General features: G+C 36.4%; 2 protein-coding genes across 3 annotated transcripts in view; one reads left to right on the top strand and one right to left on the bottom strand.

The window, feature by feature from the left end:
• The window catches only part of LOC115305313, a 65,601-nt gene that overhangs the window by 25,683 nt on the left and 15,182 nt on the right, over positions 1-24,736 (bottom strand). The gene's annotated exons all lie outside the window — the stretch shown is intronic.
• CLEC2D (C-type lectin domain family 2 member D) lies at positions 9,941-23,250 on the top strand. 2 transcript variants are annotated; one of them, XM_029953295.1, is made up of 5 exons: positions 9,941-10,229; positions 13,635-13,745; positions 18,625-18,809; positions 21,321-21,424; positions 23,012-23,250. In XM_029953295.1, exons 1-5 carry the CDS (start codon positions 9,956-9,958, stop codon positions 23,148-23,150), a joined length of 813 nt encoding a protein of 270 aa, XP_029809155.1. In that variant the 5' UTR covers positions 9,941-9,955; the 3' UTR covers positions 23,151-23,250. The 2 variants fall into 2 exon arrangements, with proteins under 2 accessions (XP_029809155.1, XP_029809154.1); XM_029953294.1 differs by having other exon boundaries at positions 9,941-10,274.

The following is a 24,736-nucleotide window of genomic DNA, read 5'->3' as shown; positions in this document are numbered from 1 at the left end:
GGAAAAAAGAACAAAAATGATGTATTGGAACTTCATCAAGATAAAAAGCTTCTGCACTGCAAAGGAAACAATCAAGCAAACTAATAGACAACTGACAGAATGGGAAAAGATAGTTGCAAAGGACATATCAGATAAAGGGCTCGATTCCAAAATCTACAAGGAACTCACCAAACTCCACACTCGAAAAACGAATAACCCAGTGAGGAAATGGGGAGAATACATAAACAGACACTTCTTCAAAGAGGACATCCAGATGCCTACAGGCACATGAAATAATGCTCAATATCACTCATCATCAGGGAAACACAAATCAAAACCACACTGAGATACCACCTCTCACCAGAGTGGCTAAAATGAACAAATCAAGAGACTACAGATGCTGGTGGGGGTGTGGAGAGATGGGCACCCTCCTACACTATTGGTGGGAATGTAAACTCGTGCAGCTGCTCTGGAAAACAGTGTGGAGCCTCCTCAAAAAACTCTCAGTAGAACTCCCCTGTGACCCAGAAATAGCACTGCTAGGGATTTACCCAAGGGATACAGAAGTGCTGATGCATAGGGGCACATGTACCCCAATGTTCATAGCAGCACTTTAATCAATAGCCAAAACATGGAAAGAGCCTAAATGTCCATCACCTGATGAATGGATCAAGAAGACGTGGTATACATATACAATGGAGTACTACATGGCAATGAGAAAGAATGAAATCTGGCCATTTGTAGGAAATTGGATGGACCTTGATGGTGTCATGCTAAGCGAAATAAGTCAGGCAGAGAAGCACAGATACCATATGTTTGCTCTCATAGGTCTAACAGGAGAACAGGAGAAACCTAATGGAGGACCATGGGGAGGGGAAAAGGGAAAGAGAGTTGGGGAGAGGGAGGGACCCAAAACCTGAGAGACTATTGAATACTGAAAACAAACCAAGGGTTGAAGGGGGAGGGGGAAGGGGAAAAGAAGTGGTGGTAACGGAGGAGGGCACTTGTGGGGAATAGCACTGGGTGTTTTATGGAAACCAATTTGACAATAAACTATTTAAAATAAATAAATTAATTTTTTTAAAAAAGGAAAAGAAAATGTGGGTGGGTGAGGTCATAACTTCTGGTTGGATGAGCTTGGCTAGAATTATCTCTCCCTAACTCTTCTGAAAATCATACAAGGGATAGGCAGCTGAGAATTTTTAAAGATGGTAGAATGAAGGGGAGCTGGTTTGGGATCCTAAACTGGAGGACTAACGCAGTGAGCAGGACATCTTTGGTTCCCCTCCCACTGTACCTAAAAGAATTTACTACAGGTTGGTAATTCCTAGCTAGGAATTCCCCCAACCTAACAATGAAAGACAACCAGGTAGATTCTGTCCCTGCACTGATTGATGGCTTCCCACTAACAATACCAGGCAAGTCCCATAGCACTAGTGAAAAGGATCTACTAAGATCCCACTGTCAGTAAGCAGTTGAGGAAAGCACTCACCCTTCCAGACACAAGTGCCCATGCAGAGATACCACAAGACCAGGAACCCCAACAGAGGTGAACACCCCCTAATGAGCCAACGTCCAGGCAGTTTTCTTCATTTTGTGGCTGAAGACTCCTTTCATACAGCTGGATGTACCAGGCTGGGCAGGTTGGCAATGCTCCATCTGCCCCCTCATGCAGCACCAGCAGACACCAGGTACCAGATGTAGTGCATACGCAGGCACACAGAAGCAAGGACTCGAGGGTAAGGGAATGAGGAAAAGAAGAGAGAGGCAAAGGATGGGAACGGGAGGGACAACAGGAGCGGTGCCCATATTGCCACTTTATTTCTCACATGCAAGCAGTTTTATAGAAACAGCCACAGCTAAGAGAAGGGTTTTTTCTAGACAAAACTTTTTCTGTTCTCACAGTTATTGTTACAACATTTTCCTGGGAACTTTACATCTCTTCATATTGTTATTATAAGAGTGCCAAAGCGTGAAGGACATTTGTACAATAACATCTCAACTCAAGAAGCTTGAAGGACATCGTGCAATAACATCTTAACTCAAGTGAATTAATCTCTGAGGAACTGGATCAGCCGCAAGGGCTGTAAGGACATGAGAGCTTTGCTCGATCACACTCTCCTTACTGGCTCCTTGCTGCTGCTTCCCAAAACCAGATAAACCAAGACAAAAATAACACTGATTCTGAAATTGCCACTGGAACCACAGATCACAAAAGTGGGCATTACATGCATTCCAAATCTAAAGAAGGTGGCTGCCTGCTAAAATAAGAATGAATAGCTCCCAGAGTCTCCAAACATAATGGCCAAAATGTCTAGGACATGATAGGAAAGTATCTATATATTATGAACTAGAAAAACAACTTGATAAAGCCTCTCAGAAAAGTAGGAATGGGAGAAGGAGGCAACTCAGCTCAATAAAAAGCATCTACAAAAAACATACAGCTGACCTCATATTTAATGGTGAAAAATAAATTATTTCTTCTTATTATTTGGAACTAGGTAAATATGCCCTCTCTCATGACCACTGTTCAACATCATAATGGAGTTTCAGGCAGTGTAATGAGACAAAAATATAAGTGAACAAACAAAACTAAATAAGATGTACAGAATAGAAAGGAAGAATTAAAATTGCCCTTATTTGCATGTCATAGGATTGGCTATGTTGAACACCCAAGAAATATAAAAATAAAACAAAAGCCTCCTAGATTTAATAAGTGAGCTCAGAAAGGTTGCAGGATACAACTTCAACATACAGAAACTAATCAAATTTCTATATACTAACAATTAACATGTGGGAACAAATAAAAAACACAATAGAATCTACAATCCAAACCCTAGTCATAACAGGCAAAGAGATCCATTGCAGACACCTGGACTGAAGGCAAGCATAGCTCAGCCCCAATAAGAGGACACACAACACACTTAGCATCAAGTTCTGGTGCACAGGGGACATTGTACTACAGGGCACTACCAGACCTCTTCAAAAAGCCACTATTTTTAAGAGCAGGAGACTGAACATAGCTAAATTTATTAATACATAGAAAGAGACATAAAGAATTAGACAAAATGAGAAGACAGGAATATGTCCCACATGAAAGAACAGGGCATAATCACAGCATAAAAGCCAAACAAAATGGAGACAAGTAATATGCCAGATAGAGAATTCAAAGGAATGGTCATAAAGGTCCTCACTAGACTTGAAAAAAAAGTGAAGGTCTAGTGAGACATTAAGAAACAGATAGGAAATATAAAAAGTAACCAAAAAGAGATCAAGAATTCAATAACTAAAATTGAAAATATATTGGATAGAATAAATAGTAGTCTAGAGAAAACAGAAGAACAGATCAGGAAGCAGGAGGACAAAGTAATAGAAAACTACCAAGCTGACCAGGAAAAAGGAAAAGAGAGTAACAAAAGTAAATATAGGTTAAGGGAACTCAGAGACACCATTAGGCATAATATTTGTATAATAGAGATCCCAGAAGGAGAAGGGTGAAAAAAGGGGGCAAAAATTTTTAACTAGAAGAAATAATAGCTAAAAACTTTCCTAATCTGGGGAAGAAAACAAATACAGATCAAGGAGGCACAGAGAACCCCCCAAAAACCAGCCCAAGGAGGTCCACACCAAGACACACAATAATGAAAAAGGCAAAAAGTAGTGATAAAGAGAGAATTTTGAAAGCAGCAAGAGAAAGGAAACGGTTACATACAATGGAAATTCCATTAGGCTATTAGCTGATTTTACAGCAGAAACTTTTTTAGGCCAGAAGTAAGTAGCATGTTCTTTTCAAAGTGCTGAAAGAAAACGAAAACCTCTGTTCAACAAGGCTATCATTCAGAATTGAAAGACAGATAAAGAGTTTCCCAGAGAAACAAAAGCTAATTGTATTCATCTCCATGTTTCTAAGAAATGTTAAAGGGTATTCTTTGAGTGGAAAGGAAATGCTGTAATCAAGAGTAAAGAAATTACAAAAGGAAAAAAAATTCACAGGTACGTATAAACATTATAAAGGAAGTCGATGAATCACTTATAAAACTAGAACAATGGTAAAGTACAATAACAAAATCAATTCTGTCTAAATAAATTAGTCAACGGATTAAAAAAATAAAAGGATGTAGGTATGACAAAATACATAAAATGTGGGTCAGGGAGAAATTTAGTGCTTTTAGAATGGGTTCAAACTTAAGCAACAATTAAACTAATTTAGACTGCTATATGCATAGAATATTATGCATAAACATAATGGTAACTACAAATCAAGAACCTGTATTAGATATGCAAAAAATAAAGAGAAAGGAATCCAAACATATCACGAAAGAATGCCATAAACCACAAGGAAAGAAAGCAAGAAAGGAACAAAGAAGAGCCACAAAACCAACAATAAGCCAAGTAACAAAATGGTAATAAGTACATACTTAATCAATACTTTGCTTATAAAAGGATTCAACACTCCAATCAAAAGACATAGGTAACTGAATATCTATAAAAGGAAGACACCTCTATATTCTGTCTACAAAAGATTCATTTCAGACCTAGAGACTTATACAGATTGAAAATGAAGGGTTGGAGAAAAGAACCTAGACACACACCTAACACCCTTCCTGAAAATTAACTAAAAGTGGATCATAGACCTAGTGGTAAAGTGCAAAACTGTAAAACTCATAGAAAATAACATAAGGGAAAACCTAGATGACTTTAGATATAGTGGTATCTTTTTTAATGCAACATCAATGACAAAATCCATGAAAGAAATAGTGAATAAGTTGGACTTTTTGCCCAAAGCAGATATACAGATAATAAGCATATGAAATGATGCTCCACATCATATATCATATATATCATATATAATATCATTAGAGAAGTGAAAATTAGAACACTAATGAAATAGCACTACATACCTATTAGAATGAACAGAGTCTGGAACACCGACAACACCAAATGTTTGCAAAATTATGGAGCAACAGGAACTCTCATACATCGTTGGTAAGAATGCGAAAGGAAAGTCATTTTGGAAACAGTTTCGTGGTTTCCTATAAAACTAAATATAATTGAATCATATGATTCAGTAATCATGCTGCTTGGTATTGACCCAAAGAAGCTGGAATCTTACACCTGCATAAAAACCTACACAAGGATGTAAGCAGCCTTATTGCCAAAATCAGGAAGCAATCAAGATGTCCTTCAGTGGCTGAGTGGTTAAGTAAACTATGGAACATTCAGACAGTGCAATATTATTCAGAGCTAAGAAGAAATAAACTATCAATGCATGAAAATACATGGAGGAAACTTAAATGCATATTACTAAGTAAAAGTAATCAATTTGAAACAGTCTATGATTCCAACTATATGACTTTCTGGAAAAAGCAAAACTATGGAGACATAAAAAGATCAGCAGTTACGGTGGTGAGGGACTCCAAGGACATAAATTAGCAGAACAAAGAGGTGTGCCCTATTATTGTGGTTGAGATGTGTTTGCCTTTGGTCTAGTTGTCTGCAGTGGCTCTCTTTGCCTATTATAGGCAGGGTTTGATCTCTGTGATGTTAAGGGACCAGTCTTCAGACACCTTGGGCTTGAGTTGGGTCAGACTAGACGCCTGCCTTCAGCCCACTGCTGGAGCTGGAATCATACTTAGGTTTGTGTTATCTTACCCTCTGCCCACTTCAAGTCACCTTGAAGTGGTGCTGGTCATTGTTGGGGACACTTGCAGGATGAGACCTGCAGCCACTTTAGGGGCACTCTGCTGAATGAGCATGGTTGGATGTTGCAGTCTCTAGGAGAGTGTGGGGGCAGGGTGCACTATTAGCAAAGCTAAGTGGAGAGTCTTTGGGCTGATTCCCACAGATGTCCATGTATCTAGGGTAGTGGGCAGAGGAGAGAAATGGCACCAGCCAGCTCCTTTGTTCTTGGAGAAGTGTCCTAAAGATATCTGATCTGCTTGTATGTGCTCTGAAACCAGGAACTAAATCTACCTTCCTGTATACCCCATATGCTATGCTTTATAAACTACTGCTCTGATGTTGTATCTATCAAGATGGGGTTGTTTGTTATGCTGTTTCTTTAAGGGTTAGGACTCAGTTTCCCTATCACCCTCAAGCACCCTCAGAGACAAACCAGCTAATTTTTTAAAAAAATGTTTTTTATTTTTGATACAGAGAGAGACAGAGCACAAGAGGGGGAGGGACAGAGAGAGGGGGAGACACACAATCCGAAGCAGGCTCCAGGTTCTGAACTTATCAGCACAGAGCCTGACGCGGGGCTTGAACCCACGAATGTGAGATCATGACCTGAGCCGAAGTCGGAGGCTTAGCTGACTGTGCCACCCAGGTGCCCCAAACCTGCTAATTTTAAAAGTTTCCAGTGTTAAGGCCTGCTGATTATAAAAACTTGTGAAGTTAAGCCCTTGTGATTTTCAAAGGTAAACATGAAGGGGATTCATTTTCTCAGTGCAAGTACCCCTTGTCTGGGATGCCTGGTGTGAGTCTCTTCCTCTCCCTTCTTCATGTTTATGGTGTACCTCCCTGATGTGGTTAGCCTTGTAGGTTTGTTTGGGTCCCAACCAATCTCCAGCCTTCCTTCCATTAAAAAATTTTTTTATGTTTTATTTATTTTTTTTGAGAGAGAGAGAGTTAGTGAGAGCAGGGGAGGGATAGAGAGAGAGGGAGAGACAGAATCTGAAGATGGGCTCCAGGTTCCGAGCTAGCTGTCAGCACAGAGCTCGATGCAAGGTTGGAACCCACAAACTGCGAGATCATGACCTGAGCCAAAGTTGGACTCTCAACCAACTGAGCCACATAAGGTGCCCCTTTCCTTCCTTTTTTAATGTGTCCTCCTCTCTATGATTAAGTGTGGAAAGTCCATTCAGCAAGTCTGGGTCATTTTCTAGGTTTGTTACACTGATGTCGGTGTTATTTAGGTATGCCAGTGGGACGAGGTGAGCTTAGGATTCTCCTACTCCAACATTCTTTCTGGAAGTCACAATATTTTAAACTTTGATGCTTATTAAACCTTTGTCTTTGTTCTTATTGACCCCCAGGAGTTTATAGTATGACAGGCTCCATAAGAATTAGTATCTTCTTGGCCTTGTTAGCTTTCTGAGACTGGCAAGTTAGACATTGATGGTAGCATATTAAACCGAGCAGGCAAAGTGGTCATGTGATTTGTGTGGTCCATCTCTTTTTAACGAAAGACTGGCAGGGGACTTTATTGCCTCTGTGTTTGGATTTGTCATAAGGGGAATTAACCTGCATGTTGTTGTTAAATGTATGTATCTGTGGCCAAAAGGAAGAGTCCAGAATCTCCTGTTCTATTGCCTTGGCACTGTGACAGTTTCTTTTAAAACTCAACTTTCATCTTTAATTGTAATAGACAAAATCTGTAAAGAACCAGATGTCCTGCAATGATTCAATGGTTAAACAAACACTTGCAACCACACAATGGAATATTACTCAGCAAAAAATGGGTTGGGGGTGCCTGGGTGGCTCAGTCAGTTAAGTGTCCGACTCTTGATTTTGACTCAGGTCATGATCTCATGGTTCATAAGATTGAGCCCCATGTTGGGCTCTGCATCGACAGTGTGGAGCCTGCTTGGGATTCTCTCTTTCCCTCTCTCACAGTCCCTACCCTACTTATACACACCCATGTGATTAAATTGAGCCACCCACATATTCCAGAATAATCTCTCAATCTCAAGAGTCTTTATTTAAAAATTTTTTTAATTAGAAAATGTTTTGTTATTTAAATTCAAGTTAGTTAACATATAATGTAGTATGGGTTTCTGGGGTAAAACCCAGTGATTCATCACTTCCATATAACACCCAGTGCTCATCCCAACAAGTGCCTTCCCTAATACCCATTACCCATTTAGGCCATTCCCCACCCACCTCTCCTCCAGCAAGCCTCAGTTTATTCTCTATAGTTAAGTCTCTTATGGTTTGCTTCTCTCTTTTTTCCCTTCCCCTATGTTCATCTAATTTGTTTCATAAATTCCACAGATGAGTGAAATCATATGATGTTTGTCTTTCTCTGATTGACTTATTTTGCTTAGCATAATACACTCTAGTTATATCCACATTGCTGCAAGGGGCGAGATTTCATTCTTTTTTGATTGCCAAGTAATAATTCATTGTATATATGCACCATATCTCAAGATTCTTAACCACATCTTTAGAAACCTTTTTTTATTTTAAATAAAAAATTTATTTTAGAGGGAGAGAAAAAAAGTGGATAAGGCAAAGGGGCAGAGAGAGAGAGAATCTCAAGCAGGCTTCAAGCTCAGCATGGAGACCCTTGAGGGTCTTGATCCCATAACCTTGTGATCATGAGCTGAGCCAAAATCAAGAGTTGGATGCTTAACTGACTGAGCCATCCAAGTGCCCTTCTTAAAGGCATTTCCATGGGTTTGGGTATTAGCACAGGGAATCTTTGAGGGGCCAATACTCTGCTTACTATATACAATGAAAGTTAAACAACTACCAGGCTATAAGAATTGTGTTTGAGTTCTGAGTATTTTGCTCCAAAGGCCATGTTCTTTTTCACACAACCTCTTATGGTTCTCTCACACTCAACATCTATCATCCATTCTGTTGTCAAAACCAGAAAGGCCAACAAAATTGGGGCAGAGGTAAAGTAAGAATAAATAATTTTCATGAGGTTTTGCTATTTCCTATAATTTCTCATCAGTGACCTGTTCCAACAAAACAAAATCTGTTACAATGATTTTTACATTAGCCACTTGAGATAGTCCATTCTATTGAAAAGTGACGGGAACGTTGAAGGTTTTTTTTCCCCCTTTTTGGCCACAGCCAGATAGTCATGCATTTGTGTATCTTAAATATACACCTAATTTTAAAAATCTTGCTTGGAAAAAGAAATAAAAAACCCTTTTTCTAAGTGAAATTTGAAATAACTCTCTGGGTACTCTGTGTTTTCACCACATAAAAACCGTCAGCATATCGTGTATATGGTGAAACCTATTAGACATAGGATTTCATAAGAAAAGTGAACAGAATCATAGGGCTTATAAGTCATGAAATTCACCCAGTGTAATATACAGCCCTTGTGTTTTAGAAAGGTAGTTTTTCATTTAGGTAACACATCATCATGACTATATGCACTATTTTTCAGTTTCTTTTCCTCATTAAGAGGCGCTGTTTCAGGAACAGAAACTGGGAGATTTTTTGTTACTTTATGACTAACAAAGTCAACATTTGGCCTTTACTGACTATGGAGAGTCTGAGTTTCAAATAAGTTTCCTAAGTCAGATCATTTAACATGGTGTCTACCAGTAACTGAAGTTAGACAAATTGCTTTGTCTTTACTCCAGGAGCTCATTTTAAAATAAAAGTAATAATGTCAGCCACATTATTTAGTGGCACCAGTTAAATGAGAACACATATTTAAATCTTTTCTTACAGTTCCTAGATCATGGTAAGGGATAATAAACTGTAGTGTTTTGTTATCATGCCATGCTAATAATAGCAAAAGTGATGTTATTAATTCTGCTGCCTGTCTAGGAATTCCAAAATAGTGTGAAACCTATCAAGGCTCGCTTTTGGTCCTCTTTGATGTTAAAATTATGAAAAAATTCAAAAAGGGTAAACCTGAAAATTCGTATTTAACTCTGTTGATGGTATTATAAGTTGAGAGACACCACTTAAGCTGAGAACTAGAAGAGGCAGATTCAAGAAAGAAAAAACAAACCAAACCAAAAACAACAAGAAAAACCTCTTGTAAGGCATTGGAGAAAAACCTCTTTTAAGGTATTGGAGAGTTTTCAGGGTTAACTGGAAGAGCAGCAAAGATTCTGGATTTTAAAACTTTTTTTTTTTTAAGAAGAATGAGCTCTTGAGATAGGTTTTAATTTGATATTCGGATTGCTGTTGATTTTATGTGCCTAATATTTACTGCCTCTGAGAACCAACTGCTTCATCTTCACAGCAGTAGTTCCGTTAGTGCTCAAGTGTTTCAACTAAAATGACTAGCTTTCCTGTACTTTTTAAAGAAATTTTCGCAAACGCCCACCAATTCTGCTGTGGCAAGCTTCTTTCTGACGTGTTCGTCTTTCTTTATGAAGCATATGAAAATGAGGAAGTTCTAAACCGAAATGTGAGGGTTTTTTTCTCGGTTTTGAAGCACTCTGAAGCAAACACTGCCTGCTATGTTAGCTCTCTGCAATGTAGGCGCAAAATGCCTGGTAGCAATTGTGTGGAGAGAGACTGTGTGCCGGTTGAATTGCTGGGAAACCCAAGTAAGAAGAAGCTGGTTTGTATACAGCGAATGTGGAAATCGGGTGGTAAGAGAATAGCAGGGGTCTAGTGTTTGCACAGGGAAGATGGGTAACAGTCTTTCAAAAATTTTTAATGTTTTTATTTACTTTTGAGAGAGAGAGAGACAGCGTGAGCAAGGGAAGGTCAGAGAGAGAGGGAGACACAGAATCGAAGACAGGCTCCAGGCTCTGAGCCAGCTGTCAGCACAGAACCCGACGCGACTGGAACCGTGGGATCATGACCTGAGCCTAAGTCGGACCCTTAACTGACTGAGCCACCCAGGTTCCCCCAACAGTCTTTTTAAAAAGAGTTTTCAAGAATGAGAGATGGAATGCTAGAGGTTATAAGCTGATTTGTGTAAAAATATGCTGATGTCTAAGTACCACTTGTCCTAACAAGTAAGGACAGAGAACTGTTAGACATGTCAGAGAATTGAGTCAGGTTAACTTTAGGATTGAGAATAATAATTTTAAAATTAATCTCACTGAAATCTATATATTAATATTTTATAATAAATACCAGCTCATAAATATTAAAGATTAAACTTTAAAAATTTAAATTAAAAATTATATTATGGAATTAAAAATTGGTAATTATTAACAGAAATTAATTTCACTGACAAGAACAATACACATTTTAAAGTGTTACACAGATGCAAGGTTTTGTCATTACTACATAAGATAGAAAATAAGGATGCCTGCGTGGCTCAGTGTGTGTGACTCTTTATTTTGGCCAAGGTCATGCTCTGAGGGTTGTGAGATCCAGCCCCATGTTGGACTCTATGCCCGGCATGAAGCCTGCTTGGGACTCTTTCTCTCTCCCTCTCCCTCTCACTCTGTCTCTCTAAAAATAAATAAATAAGCAAACAAACGAATAAAATGAAGTAGAAAGTCTATCATGGACATTCAAAGGAAAGACAGAAATAAAAAGTAAAGAAAAGGTAAACAGTATAGAGTTTTTTAACAAATAAAAAAGTAAACAGAAGTCAATAGAAAAATAGTATAGCATTCAAATGCAATTATAGGTATATTATATATTTATAATACATGTATTATATATGTATATTTGTATAATATATGTATAATTATTATATTATATGCATTATATATTATATATGTATATATTATGTATGTATAACATTATACACATAATAATATGTGTATGCATATATTGTATATTATACATCAATCATATATAATATGTTATATATTATATATGTATAAGTATACACATATAATAATATACACATAGAATCCTATATATATGTCATACATACATATGAAGCTTGAAACTTTATAAAACCACTTATATTTGGGCTTTATATGATGATTTAATAGGTGAAAAAAAGTACTTTGTGCCAATTTCAGAAAATTAAAGTGTCATAATTTAGGACTGAAAAAAATTTTTTTTTGTCTGACAAAAGTCATCAATATAGAGAAAAGGCAGTTCAGATGAGGAAAAGATGATTTCTAATTCTTGTTAAATGACTTTATTTCTTTATTCATTTGATATTTTGAATATTTTTATAATAGCTGCTTTAAAGTATATGTCAGATGATTCCAACATCTGTCATCTCAGCATTGGTGTCTGTTGATTGTCTTTGCCCATGTTTGTTGAAATTTCCATGGTTATTCATATGCTGAATAACTTTGGACTATAATCTGCACATTTTGAATGAACATTTTGTTGTGAGACTTTTGACCTTGTTTAAATTTTTGGAGTATATCGATATTTTTGGTTTTGGCAAGCAATTATTCTGGCTAAGCTCAAGCATTCTGTGAGCTTTAATTCCAACGTCAGCTCAGTTTTTGGATCTTTTGTAGTGTTATTCAGATCTTTCCTTGTGTGTGTCAGCCATTGGTTATGCTGGGAAAAATTAATGAAAAACTTTCTAGTGTGGATAGAATGTTAGAGGAAAATACGTCTGTTATCATCAAGAACATCTTTAAATATTTTTAATGTTTATTTATATTTTAAGAGAGAGATAGACTATGAGCAGGGGAGGGGCAGAGACAGAGGGAGACACAGAATCTGAGGCAGGCTGCAGGCTCTGAGCCGTCAGCACAGAGCCCAGTGTGAGGCTCAGAACCACAAACCGTGAGATCCTGACCTGAGCCCAAGTTGGACACTTAACCAACTTAGCCACCCAGGCGCCCCTAGCCAGGAATGCCTTTAAATGAAGTAGATAAACATGTGTATGGTAGCCAAGTGATGGGCTCTGAAGAAGTTTCCAACAATAAAATTTACAAGAGGTTTTTAGGGGTGCCTGGGTCAGTCAGTTAAGTGTCTGACTTTGACTAGAGTCATGATCTCATGGTTCGTGAGTGTCAGCACAGAGCCCACTTCAAATCCTCTGTCCTCCTCTTTCTCTGTCCCTCCCCTGCTCACACTGTCTCTCTCAGAAATAAACATTAAAAAAATATTTACACCAGGTTTTAGATAAGGTAGTATGTTTTGAGATACAACACAAATATAGAAAATTGTACAAAGCATTTATACAGCATAATGAATTATTCTAAGATGAGCATCCTTGTTAAATGCTTATCTTTGTCTGGGGTTCCTGGGTGGCTCAGTTAGTTGGGCAGCTGACGTGATTTTGGTTCAGATCATGATCCCGCTGTCATGAGATGGAGCCCTGCATTGGGCTCCATGCTGATTGTGGAGCCTGCTGGGGTTCTCTTTCTCCTTCTCCCTCTGCCCCATCTCTGCTCACACACACTCTCTTTCCCTCTCTCCTTCTTTCTCTCTCAATAAAGAAAATACTATCTTTGTCAGATAAAGATGCTTGCCCTACATCTCAGAAGCCCTCTAGGCATTCTTTAGGAATAACACTAAATTGACTTTTATGAGGATCATTTTCTCACTTTAATTTTGACTTAAATAAATAGCCTTTTAAGTCCCTTTTAATCAAAAGATCCTCCATGATTACTTCTTAAAATTTGCTTTTCATGTTTTTTTTTTATGATTCAAGATAATTTATTGTGTAGAATTTCCAACAGTCTGAAGTTTGTTGATTTTATTCCTGTCGTTTAATTAACATGAATCTCTCTCTTACATTTCTATTAAATTGGTAAGTGGATTTGGAAGTAGAATTTGTATTTAGAATTTGTATTTAGAATTTGATTTGTATTTAGTTTTTTCAAGGGGTGCAAAGCTACCTCATGGCTTTTGTGTTAAGAGTAGTTCTTCTGTGAGGAAGTAAACTCCAGAGGCAAAATTGTAAATTCATAGAATGACAGGCCCATTGTTCCCTCTAGTTAAAAGGAATGAAGAGGAAGTAACATTTTGATGGTTCATTCTTCTAGTAGTCTGATGTGTGTTCTGAAGTTAATGTAACAAAAGCCAAAACTTAAACAAAAATATGTTCTTCATTATTTTTTTTCCAGATTACCTGTCATCAGAAAAGCATTCTATTGAGTTTAAACGGAATTCAGCCATTTTCCACACAATCATATGTCTCATAGTTTTATTGACTGTAATACCTATATTGTTTTTTGGTAAGTAAATTCTAATCTTTGTTCATCTAGAGAAGTTCACTTTCCAAAAGTAGAAGGGACTTATTGATAATTTTCCTGTTCTTTACAGTTCCTATTTTTTTTCATTTTACCAATTAAGTGAAAGTCCAATAACCTTGTAAGTGGGGTCTAGGATTTTAATTGTGTAATATAGGCTCATATTATTATAAACTTCATAGAATGACCAGAGTTTGCAAAAGGTAGAACCCAATTACCAGTCATACAATGCTTTAATTTCTATTATTGCTAGGCCTTATCATGCAGTTTTACTATGTATATTTATACATATATATTTCTATATATATTATATGCTTATAAAAATTTACTTACAAATATATATTTATATATTTAATATATTTATAGATACATTTACTCTCAAATTACATTTTCTTTTGAAACAATTTTCTCAGGTTAAGGATATATAAAAAATGAACTATAGTTGATGTATGATATTATGTTAGTTTCAGGCATACAATATAATTAAAATTATATTTTCAGTTAAAATTACTTCAAAGATCTTGTGTGTAGATCCTAATGGAGGACACATCAAAAGAGAACTGTAGAAATGGGTGTGTATGATTCATGAAATTAGGTTTATGCTTGAATATTTGCCAAGAATTCAGTATTTTATTTTTAATGTTTGCTGTTTTGAGAGAGAGAGAGAGAGAGAGACAGAGTGTGAGCAGGGGAGGGGCAGAAAGGGAGACACAGAATATGAAGCAGGCTCCAGGTTCTGAGCTGTCAACACAGAGCCTGATGAGGGGCTCGAACTTGTGTACCGTGAGATCCTGACCTGAGCCAAAGTCAGATGCTTAACTGACGGAAGTACCTAGGCACCCACAGTAATTTTTACATAATGTAATAACATGATATAGGCTGAGATAATATTAAAAAGAAGAGAGGACCACAAAAACATGGGTGCTTACAAAATATAGACTTCTTTGACCTCTCAATAATTCTATCATGACTGAATAGGACTGTGGGGTTGTATTTTCCATCATTCTCTAAGATATCATTGGCTTCTGTCATTCTCTAAGACATCATATCATCTCTATGCTATCATTGCCCACCATCAAGTCTGGCTTTCCTCAGAGAAAGGAAGACAGTACCATGAGGAGGGCTGCTCAATCTTTTAAGGTCCAGGACAGAAAGTAGCATAAATCCCTTCCAGCTCAAGTTTCATTTGTGGAAACTTAGTAAGAAGGCTACACAGAAATGAAAAGGAATCTGGGAAATGTGAATTTCTGGATTTCATATTTGCTCAGTTACCTTTATGGAGATCTCTATGTCCTCATGTGGATTCTAGTTACTGTCTAGAGTCTCTTCATTTTATCTGGAAGGATTCCCTTCAACATTTCTTATAAGGCAGATCTAGTAGTAATCAACTCTGTCAGCTTTTGCTTACCTGGGAATGTCTCATTTTCCCTCTCTATTTTACAGGATACTTTTACCATCTGTAGAACTTTTTGTTCATTTCATACCACTGCCTTCTGCCCTTCAAAGTTTTTGCTGATAACCTGTCTGACAATCTTCCTGAGGATTCCTTATATGGGACGAGTCCCTTTTCTCTTGCTACTTTAAGATTCTGTCTTGTCTTTTGCCAGACAATGTATTAGGATCTGTCTCACTGTGAGTTTTGGCATATTTATCCTACTTGGCATTGGCTGAGTTTTTGAGTTTTTAGATCATGCATTTCATCAAATTTGGGAAGTTTACAGCCATTACTTTTTCCAATAATCTCTCTCTGCCACTATCTGAATTCAAATCCCAAATCTGCAAGTGTGAGCTGTGGAATTTGTAGAAAATTCCTTAAACATTTATTCCTAATTTCTTCCCTGGGCCACCCAGGCACCCCAAGCAAAATGTACTCTTAATCCCCTACACTTATTTCACCCATGTCTTCACTCAGCTCCCCTCTGGTAATCATCTGTTTGTAAAATGGACATGATAAATCAATCCACCTCATAAGGTTGTTATGAGCATTAATAAGCTAATATAATAAAGTATATAAGCTAGTAAATAAAATATATCAAGACTTTTACTAAAAATCGTTTTGGTTTTTTTTTTTTTTGTATGTTCTGTATCGTCATTATGGCTGATATGTGAGGAACTAATTTTTCAATCCTCTGTATATGTAGACTACTAGATTTTTATTTGTTTTTAAATTTCTCATATTATTCTGACAGAAAACTAATTTTGAGCCCTGTGATACAAACCACTCAGCATGGCTGACATGTAGAAGAACTTAATAGTGCCTTACCTTGGACTGTCAATTCTGTGATTATCCAGTCATACCAGAATTTTGAAATCTGTGACTGCCCTCTGGTGTTCGTAAGAGATTATACAGATTCTTTTAGCGGAAAAAGTCTGGTTTTATTAATTTATTTTTAATTTTTATTTTAATCCTAATATAGTTAAGATACAGTGTTACATTAATTTCAGGTGTACAATATAGTGATTCAACATTTTTAAAATTACTCAATATTTGTCAAACTAAATGTAGTCTTTAAAAATTTAAAAAATTTTTTTAGACAAGAGCATGAAGGAGGGAGAGGCAGAGAAAGAGAGGGAGACACAGAATCCGAAGCAGGTACCAGGCTCTGATCTGTCAGTACAGAGCCTGATGCAGGCGTTGGACTTAGGAACTGTGAGACATGACCTGAGCTGAAGTGGGCCACTCAACTGACTGAGCCACCCAGGCGCCCCAAGCAAAATATACTCTTAATCCCCTACACTTATTTCACCTATATCTTCACTCAGCTCCCCTCTGGTAATCATCTGTTTGTTTCCTATAGTTAAGAGTCTGTTTCTGATGGGTGCATGAGTGGTTAGGTCAGTGAAGCATCTGACTCTTGATTTTGGTTCAGGTCATGATCTCACTGTTCGTGAGATGGAGCCCTATGTCCACAAAGCCTACTTGGAATTCTCTCTCTCCTTGTCTCTGCTCCTTCTTGCACATAAACATGTGTGAACACACTCTCCTTCAAAATAAATAAATAAACATTTTTAAAAATCTAATTTTGTTTGTGTCTTTTCTTTTGTTCCATTGGTTTTGTTTTTTAAATTCCACATATGAGTGAAATCATATATTCTTTCTCTGCTTTGAAGTTTCTGGGTGCAAAAAGCCATTAATAGACAAGAGGCGTGGAATTTACCTTTAACTTTAAAATGGAAAGGTAATGAAATAAGTAATTGTAAATTTAGTAAATTGAAAAATAATCAGGATTAAATAATTTGATGCATTAAATAATTGGATGCACTAATAAAAAATAAACTGTTTGCTGCTATTTTATTACCATAAGCAGCATCACTACCACTGATCTTTAATGGAAATGTTATAAGGTTACAAATAAAGAGAAGATAAAAGAAGTGATCATTAATCCATTGTGTCATCCTCAGTTTAAAGATTTCTCGGTGTGACATTTGCTCAGACATTTGCTCTGAGTAGAGTGATTACTTATCACTTTCTCTACCCAAACTTGAACTTTGCAAAATATGTATGAAGAGGGAAGACTTATTTGAATTTGGTCAACATATGCAGCAGTCTCTTGTCTAGTTTGAAAGCTAGGGACAAAAATTTGATTTTACTTCTACAACACAAATACATGAAACAAGCAAATCGGAGAGAGAAAAAGCAAAAAGAGAGGCTATAAATGCTACTAACTGGCTGTATAATAGTGCAGGCACAGAGACATTGTAGTCTTCTTGTCTAAATATTTTAGCATCTTCCAGCCCTTGTTTTATTTTTGCTTTGAAGATATAGCCAGTTTTCTCAGACAAATTCTTTCTTGGAATGCATACCCTGGAAGCAATGTAGATGACGATGACTTTATAGCTTAGAAGATGCTTGCAGTCTATCTAATAGAAACTGAGCTATGATGTAGAAAAATCACAAGAACATTCCTCTAAACCTCTACCCCAACCTGGATAATAAACTAAAACCCACCCTGTTGTTATTACCTCCAGAGGCAATATCCCAACAGGCCCTTCAAATCCTGCTTACAAATCTTAGAGTCAACAATACTTGGAATATTCCATGTTCCAGGTGATCCTTATTTCTTAATATTTTTATGATTCCACAGAGAAGGATCTATTCTTGCCATTCTGTAACCAAAAATAAAATCTCTTTTACATTGATGAAACAAATATAAAGCTACAGAGATTTAAATTAACATTACTTATTTAATAAAGAAAATGTGAGGTTAGTAAGAAAATGGGTATAGAAATAAAAGTCACCTACTAGTATATCAGTAAAGGCCATCTGGGGAGACTTTTCTTGTTTTCAATATCACCTGTAGAGAGTATCTCTCCTGATTATATGGGAAATGTTATAAAAAAAAAGCCTACCCAATGGAGTACTGTCAGCTTTAAATAGAGAAAGCCTCACAACACTTCCTGTGTAGAAAACCGCTCAAGGTAAAACTACCTCTTTCATCATCATGGGACTCTTTACACATCTATCTGACCATTTCATTTCAAGAAAATTTATTACAAAAGGTATCTATACCCTGTCTGTCGTTTTATTGAGGAAGGCATCTAGAGCTCTTGAACTGTCTGTTCTCTCAGGGTGATAAAATGTTGCTTTGATGTACCTAGTATTTTAAGAAAGGTAGCATTGTTGAAATCCAAGTAGACAGGTCTATTGTCCATTCTTTCCTCAACTCATCCAATAACTAAGACATTAGTTTGAATCTCAGCTTTGACATTTGCTGTGTAATATACGCAGTGACTTTCAGAATCATATTCTTTATTTGAAAAATAAGGATAATATATTTAGCAATTCACACAACTATGGAAAAGTGCATTAGAAAGCACTTGCTGTATAAGGGAAAATGTAAAAGTAAGCTGTTTTTATTTTTAGCAATAGGAAGAAAATCCCATCAAACACCATCAGAGTGCCTTCAAGCTGCATGCCCAGAAGACTGGATTGGTTTCCAAAGAAAGTGTTTCTATTTTTCTTATGACATCAAAAATTGGACATTCAGCCAGAGGTTTTGTGAGTCACATGATGCTGATCTTGTTCAGATTGAAACCCGTCAGGAACTGGTAAGAAAATAGTTCTTTCTATAATAAAATCGTATGCCCCACCAACACACTACATAATTCTATGTGAGAATGTCTAAGATACGATTTTAAACAATTGCTTAGACATTGATTTTTTAACATAAGGAGAGAAAAATCAGCAGGTGCTACATTCTGCAGTGGATCATTTACAGTTCTCTTAACATAGCAGGAAGGTGGCCAGAGAGTAAGCCAGTGCTTTCTTTGACTACTGAGCAAGAAGTGTGCAAATAGAATTAGAAAATTAGAGAGGGAAACAAAATTTTAAATCTGTATTATGCTAACATTGCTTCAAAATAAATCAGACAGGAGTGATGTCAGAGAAGATGGCAGAGTAGGAAGTTTCGAAATCTGTACCTACACTTGAATAGCTATTGGACTGGTAGAAACTCTTTCAAGTAATGGATCTTGAACTGTGGAGTCTTGCAGTATCCAAGGGATAACTTAATGAAGAGATTAGTAAAATTACCTTAATCTCCATGGATTTCAGTCTTCCCACTCAGTAGCTACTATTTCCCATACATCATCATGTCTAGGAGCCATGGGGTCTCCTGTACATGTTCCTGGTAAAGCTGGAGCCAGGATGGTCAATAAGAATGCTGTGTGTCAAATACTGTGGCTATGTGGTGTTACTTTTGATTGCTACTCTTCATTGTTGAGGGGCAGGCAAAGAGGTAGGCTGCCATTTTTCTTCAACTCCTACCAAACAAGTGATTTTTAGAGCCACTTAAAGAAACAGTACTTGTTCCCCTCCCCCCTTTTGGGGAGTGAGGCATTTAAGAAAACCCTGGCAGGTATCTGGCTGACCATAAAAATAATAGAATAGAAATTTCAGTGACAACACAGAGTAGGAAATACACATTTTGCAAAAATTGTTTGGAAAAGTTACAACCAGATGTCTCTGGATCTCAGTAATCAAAATTCAACAAGTTCTGAAGAAAAGAAGTATTTTCCAAGAGTTAATACACTAAAGTATGCATAATGTCCAGTTCTGAACAAAGAAATTACAAAACATACAAAGGAATAGGAAGGCATAGCCTATTCATAGGAAGAAATATCTGACAGAAACCATCTTTGAGGGAGCCCAGACATTGGAAATACTAGTGAAAGATGTTAAATTTATTGTATTAAGTATGTTCAATGAGCTAAAGGAAACCATAGACAGGAAGAGTAAAAGAAATCAGAAAAAATCATAAGTAAATAAAATGAAAATATCAAGAAAGAGGTAGAAATTATTAAAAGGAACCAATTAGAAATTCTGGACATGAAAAGTCCAATAATTGAAATGAAAATCTCACTAGAGGAATCAAAAGCATATTTGAACAGGAAGAAGAAAGTGTCAGCAAACTTGAAGATAAGAAAACTGAAAGTATCTTGACTAGAAGTAGAAAGAAAATTTAAAAATAAAGACAAAGAAAGAGATCTTGAAGGAACTGTAGTATATCATCAACCAAACCAACATATGCATTATGGGAATCCTAGAAGGAAAAGGGAAGAAATAGAAAAAAATATGTAAAGAGATAATGGCCAAAAACTTCCCAAAGTTGAGGAAAGAAATGAATATGTGTCCAAGAATCTCAACAAACTCCAAGTAGGACAAATTAAAATAAATCCCCAAGGTAACGACTAATAAAATTGAGGGAGTAAAAATGATACAAAAACTCAACTAAATAAAAATTGAAATAATTGAGGAATTAGAGGATAGAGAAATCACAGGGGAAATTAGAAAATACCTTGAAACAAATGAAATGAAAACATGTAAAACATGTTTTTGGTAACATACCAAAACTTATGGTATGCAGTAGAAGCAATACAAAGTGGTAAATTTATAACTGTAAATACATACCTTAAAAAAAAAGAAATATCTAAAGTCAGTAACCTAACTGTATACCTCAAGGAACTAAAAAAGGAAAAGCAAAAATAAATGTTATCTTAAAAGAGTAAAAATTTCTCCAAAAAGTCATTAAATCCACTAATCATAAAGGAAAATTATACATTTAGTTATATTGAAATTAATACTTATAATCATAAAAAAACATTCTAAGTTTTGACAAGGATGTGTAGCATGGAAAACTACAATGCTTGTATGAATATAGTTTGTTACAAAGCATCAGAAAAGAGTTAGATGTCATTTGGTAAAATTGACTATAATCATTACTGTGGCTCAATAATGCATTCCAAGACAGGTGCCATGAATGTCATGAGAGCATTCGTAATAACTTCAACCTTGGAATAATACTAGTGGAAACCAAGAATAGAATAGATAAACTATGGAGCAGTAATACAAGATGGCACTAGGCTGAATTAAAAGCAAACAAGTTATCAGCAATTTCTCTGTTTTAATATTCATTTATGTGTGCTACTATAGCATATCTATTCTCTATGTATTATTAAACAATACAAACTTAAAAAGAAGAAACTTATAAGAAGCAACATTTCTTCTGGGAGAGGCCAGATAATGTCAAGTTAATGTATATCCTCTTTATTTTCTGAAAGGATTTCCTATTGCGGTATAAGGGCCCCTTTGACCACTGGATCGGGCTCAGCAGGGAACAAGGCCAACCATGGAAATGGGTAAATGGCACTGAATGGACAAGCTGGTAAGTTCTGAAAAATATGGTAGCAATATTTGTACCATAGTGTACACATATCTAGTGTTTAAAGGAGCAAATATATTGAATTTACTTTGCATTAAACCAAATGTGTTCTCCAGTGTGTTCTCTAAAAACTTTTATTTTAAGATTATTTATAAAGGAACAAAGTGAAAAACTGTAGATTGCACAGGTTTTGCAACCTCCTCAAACCACTACAAAACCTATCATAGGTGGTACGGTAGAATGGTGGTGAACTTGATTTCAGCCTCATCTCGTCATTTACTAGATCTTTAATGTTGCGCAAACTGCACCAATCTTTAAGTTTTTTGCTCACCTCTACAACAAAATTAATTGTACTTGCCCGACTGATCTCACAGGGTTGATATGAGAATCAGAGATTTTGATGTTTATGATGCACTATTTAACTTTAAATGTCATATAAATGCAAGGTAAATTACTATTTTAATTTATCACTACATCAATCTTCAACCATTTACATAGGGATTATGAGCAATGGTAATGTCTATTATTTATAAGATCACAATTATCATGTTTAAAACAGGTACAGTTTGGCATTGTCAAATTTAATCTCAACTGCCTATCTGTTGGATCTTTTTATAAGAAAATTTTGGAAAATGCTGTAACACTTGGATTCAGACAGCATCACTAAATGTTTTCTTATCTGAAGAGATGAAGAGGTTTTGAAAAGTTGCTTTATGATGATAAAGTAGTTGGCACTGGAAATATCACTTTATTTAGTGGAAAGAGCACTGGACCAGACATTTTTTGATAACTGGTTCTTACCTATTAACTTTTTGATCTTGGCCAGACATGAAGTTTTAGGACTTAGAGCTTATATTTATACCCTGTTGTATCTGCAATGCCTAGCACATTGTGGATGCTTGATAAATATTTTGGATTAACCTTTACTTCTTCCTTTATAATACTGAAACAGGAATGTTTACTTCACCTAATTCTCTAGTGTTTAAAGGAGCAAATATATTGTTAACTATTCAGGTCTTGAAAATAGTTCATTACTATAGAATTGAAAAATATACTCATTAAGGGCTAGCGTGTCTTAGCAAAAGGCAAATCATGTCACACTGAGCAATTTCAAACAGTACAAGGGAAAAACTTCTAGTCAAAATGCTGACCTGGACGTCTGAGTCAGGCCGCTTAAATGCTGAGTAGATAGGAGAAGATCAGGGGCTAGAAAGAAGAAGAACAACAAAATTACTTGTGAAATAGAAGCATATCTTCTCTCTTCTTTCCAAAAGTGAAGAAAGTGGGAATAGCCTGGACCCTGCGTTTTCATTGATTGAGTTATGAATCCTAGTTTTACTTATTAGGGAATCTTGGGAAATTCTGTTAATTTCACTTGTTTGCTTGTTGGTTTTTTTCCCCCCAGCCTATAAAAAGTGATGATATATATCTCACAGGGTAATTTTTAATGCTAAAGAGAGACTATGTATAAAATATCTTATATTTAGAGGCTGAATTAATGTTAGTCTCCTAATTTTCTCATCTTCATTCCCTCTGCTTTTAAAGAACTATCCAGTGGCCCACTGATTGGTTCTGCTTCTTGCATTGCAGTTTTCCTATCAGGGGAGGAGGAGAGTGTGCCTATTTGAATGACCAAGGTGCCAGCAGTGCAAGGCATTATACAGAGAGGAAGTGGATTTGTTCCAAAGCGGACAGATATGCCAACATGAGGATGCAAAATGCAGCATAGCTTATCCCTTGTGAAAAACATCCCAATGTCAAAGAAGTTGTTGCCTATGTCGTCCTCTAGGATTTTGATAGTTTACTGTCTCACACTTAAGTCTTTCATCCATTTTCACTTTATTTTTGTGTATGGTGTAAGACAGTAGCCCAGGTTCATTCTTCTATATGTTGTTTCCAGTTTTCCTAATGCCATGTGTTGAAGACTGTTTTTTTCCATATTTGTTCCTGCTTTGTCAAAGATTAGTTGACCATATAGTTGTAGGTTCATATCTGGGTTTTCTGTTCTGTTCCATTGATCTATGAATCTGTTTTTGTGCCAGTATCCTACTGTCTCGATGACTACAGTTTTGCAATATAGCTTGAAGTCTGGAATTGTAATGCCTCCAGTTTACATTTTCAAGATTGCTTTGGCTAGTCAGGATCTTTTGTAGTTCCAAACAAATTTTAAACATTTTATTTTTTATTTTTTTAACTTTATTTTTTTTTAACATATGCATTTATTTTTCCATACAAATTTTAATAAGACCATTTGTTCTAGCTCTGTGAAAAATGTTGTTTGTATAAGCATCTGAGTTTTGGTTTCAGCTCAAGTCATGATTTGACAACTTGTGAGTTCTTGCACCACATTGGGCTCTGTGCTGACAGTGTGTAGCCTGCTTGGGATTCTCTCACTCCCACTAGCTGTGCTCCTCCCCTGCTTGCACTCTTTCTCAAAAATAAATAAATAAATAAATGTTAAAAAAGGAATATTAAAAATGTTAAGAAATGTTAAGAAAGCATTTAAAAATTAAGAAATGTTAAAAAATCTGTACATAGATTTTGTATCCTATAAATTTATTGAATTCGTGTATCAGTTCTAATAGTTTTCTGAGGAAGCTTTTTCTAGAGTATCATGTTATCTACACATATTGAAAGTTTGCTTTCTTAGCAAAACTGAACTCTTGGGACCTCATCAAGATAAAAGCTTCTGCACTGCAAAGGAAACAATCAAGAAAACTAATAGGCAACTGACAGAATGGGAAAAGATAGTTGCAAATGACATATCAGATAGAGGGCTAGTATCCAAAATCTATAAGGAACTCACCAAACTCCACACCCAAAAAACAAATAACCCAGTGAAGAAATGGGCAGAAGACATAAAGAGACACTTCTCCAAAGAGGACATCCAGATGCCTACAGGCACATGAAATGATGCTCAACATCACTCATCATCAGGGAAACACAAATCAAAACCACACTGAGATACCACCTCACGCCAGTAAGAGTGGCTAAAATGAACAAATCAAGAGACTATAGATGCTGGCGAGGGTGTGGAGAGACAGGCACCTGCCTACACTGTTGGTGGGAATGTAAACTGGTGCAGCTGCTCTGGAAAACAGTGTGGAGGTTCCTCAAAAAACTATCGATAGAACTCCCTTTTGACCCAGCAATAGGACTGCTAGGGATTTACCCAAGGGATACAGAAGTGCTGATGCATAGGGGCACATGCACCCCAATGCTCATAGCAGCAATGTCAACAATAGCCAAAACATGGAAAGAGCCTAAATGTCCATCACCCAATGAGTGGATCAAGAAGATGTGGTATATATACAC

This window comes from Suricata suricatta, chromosome 10 (assembly GCF_006229205.1).
Source record: "Suricata suricatta isolate VVHF042 chromosome 10, meerkat_22Aug2017_6uvM2_HiC, whole genome shotgun sequence".
Classification (NCBI taxonomy): domain Eukaryota; kingdom Metazoa; phylum Chordata; class Mammalia; order Carnivora; family Herpestidae; genus Suricata; species Suricata suricatta.
The sequence above is the reverse complement of the archived record's forward strand: the minus strand, read 5'-3'. Positions and strand labels throughout refer to the sequence as shown.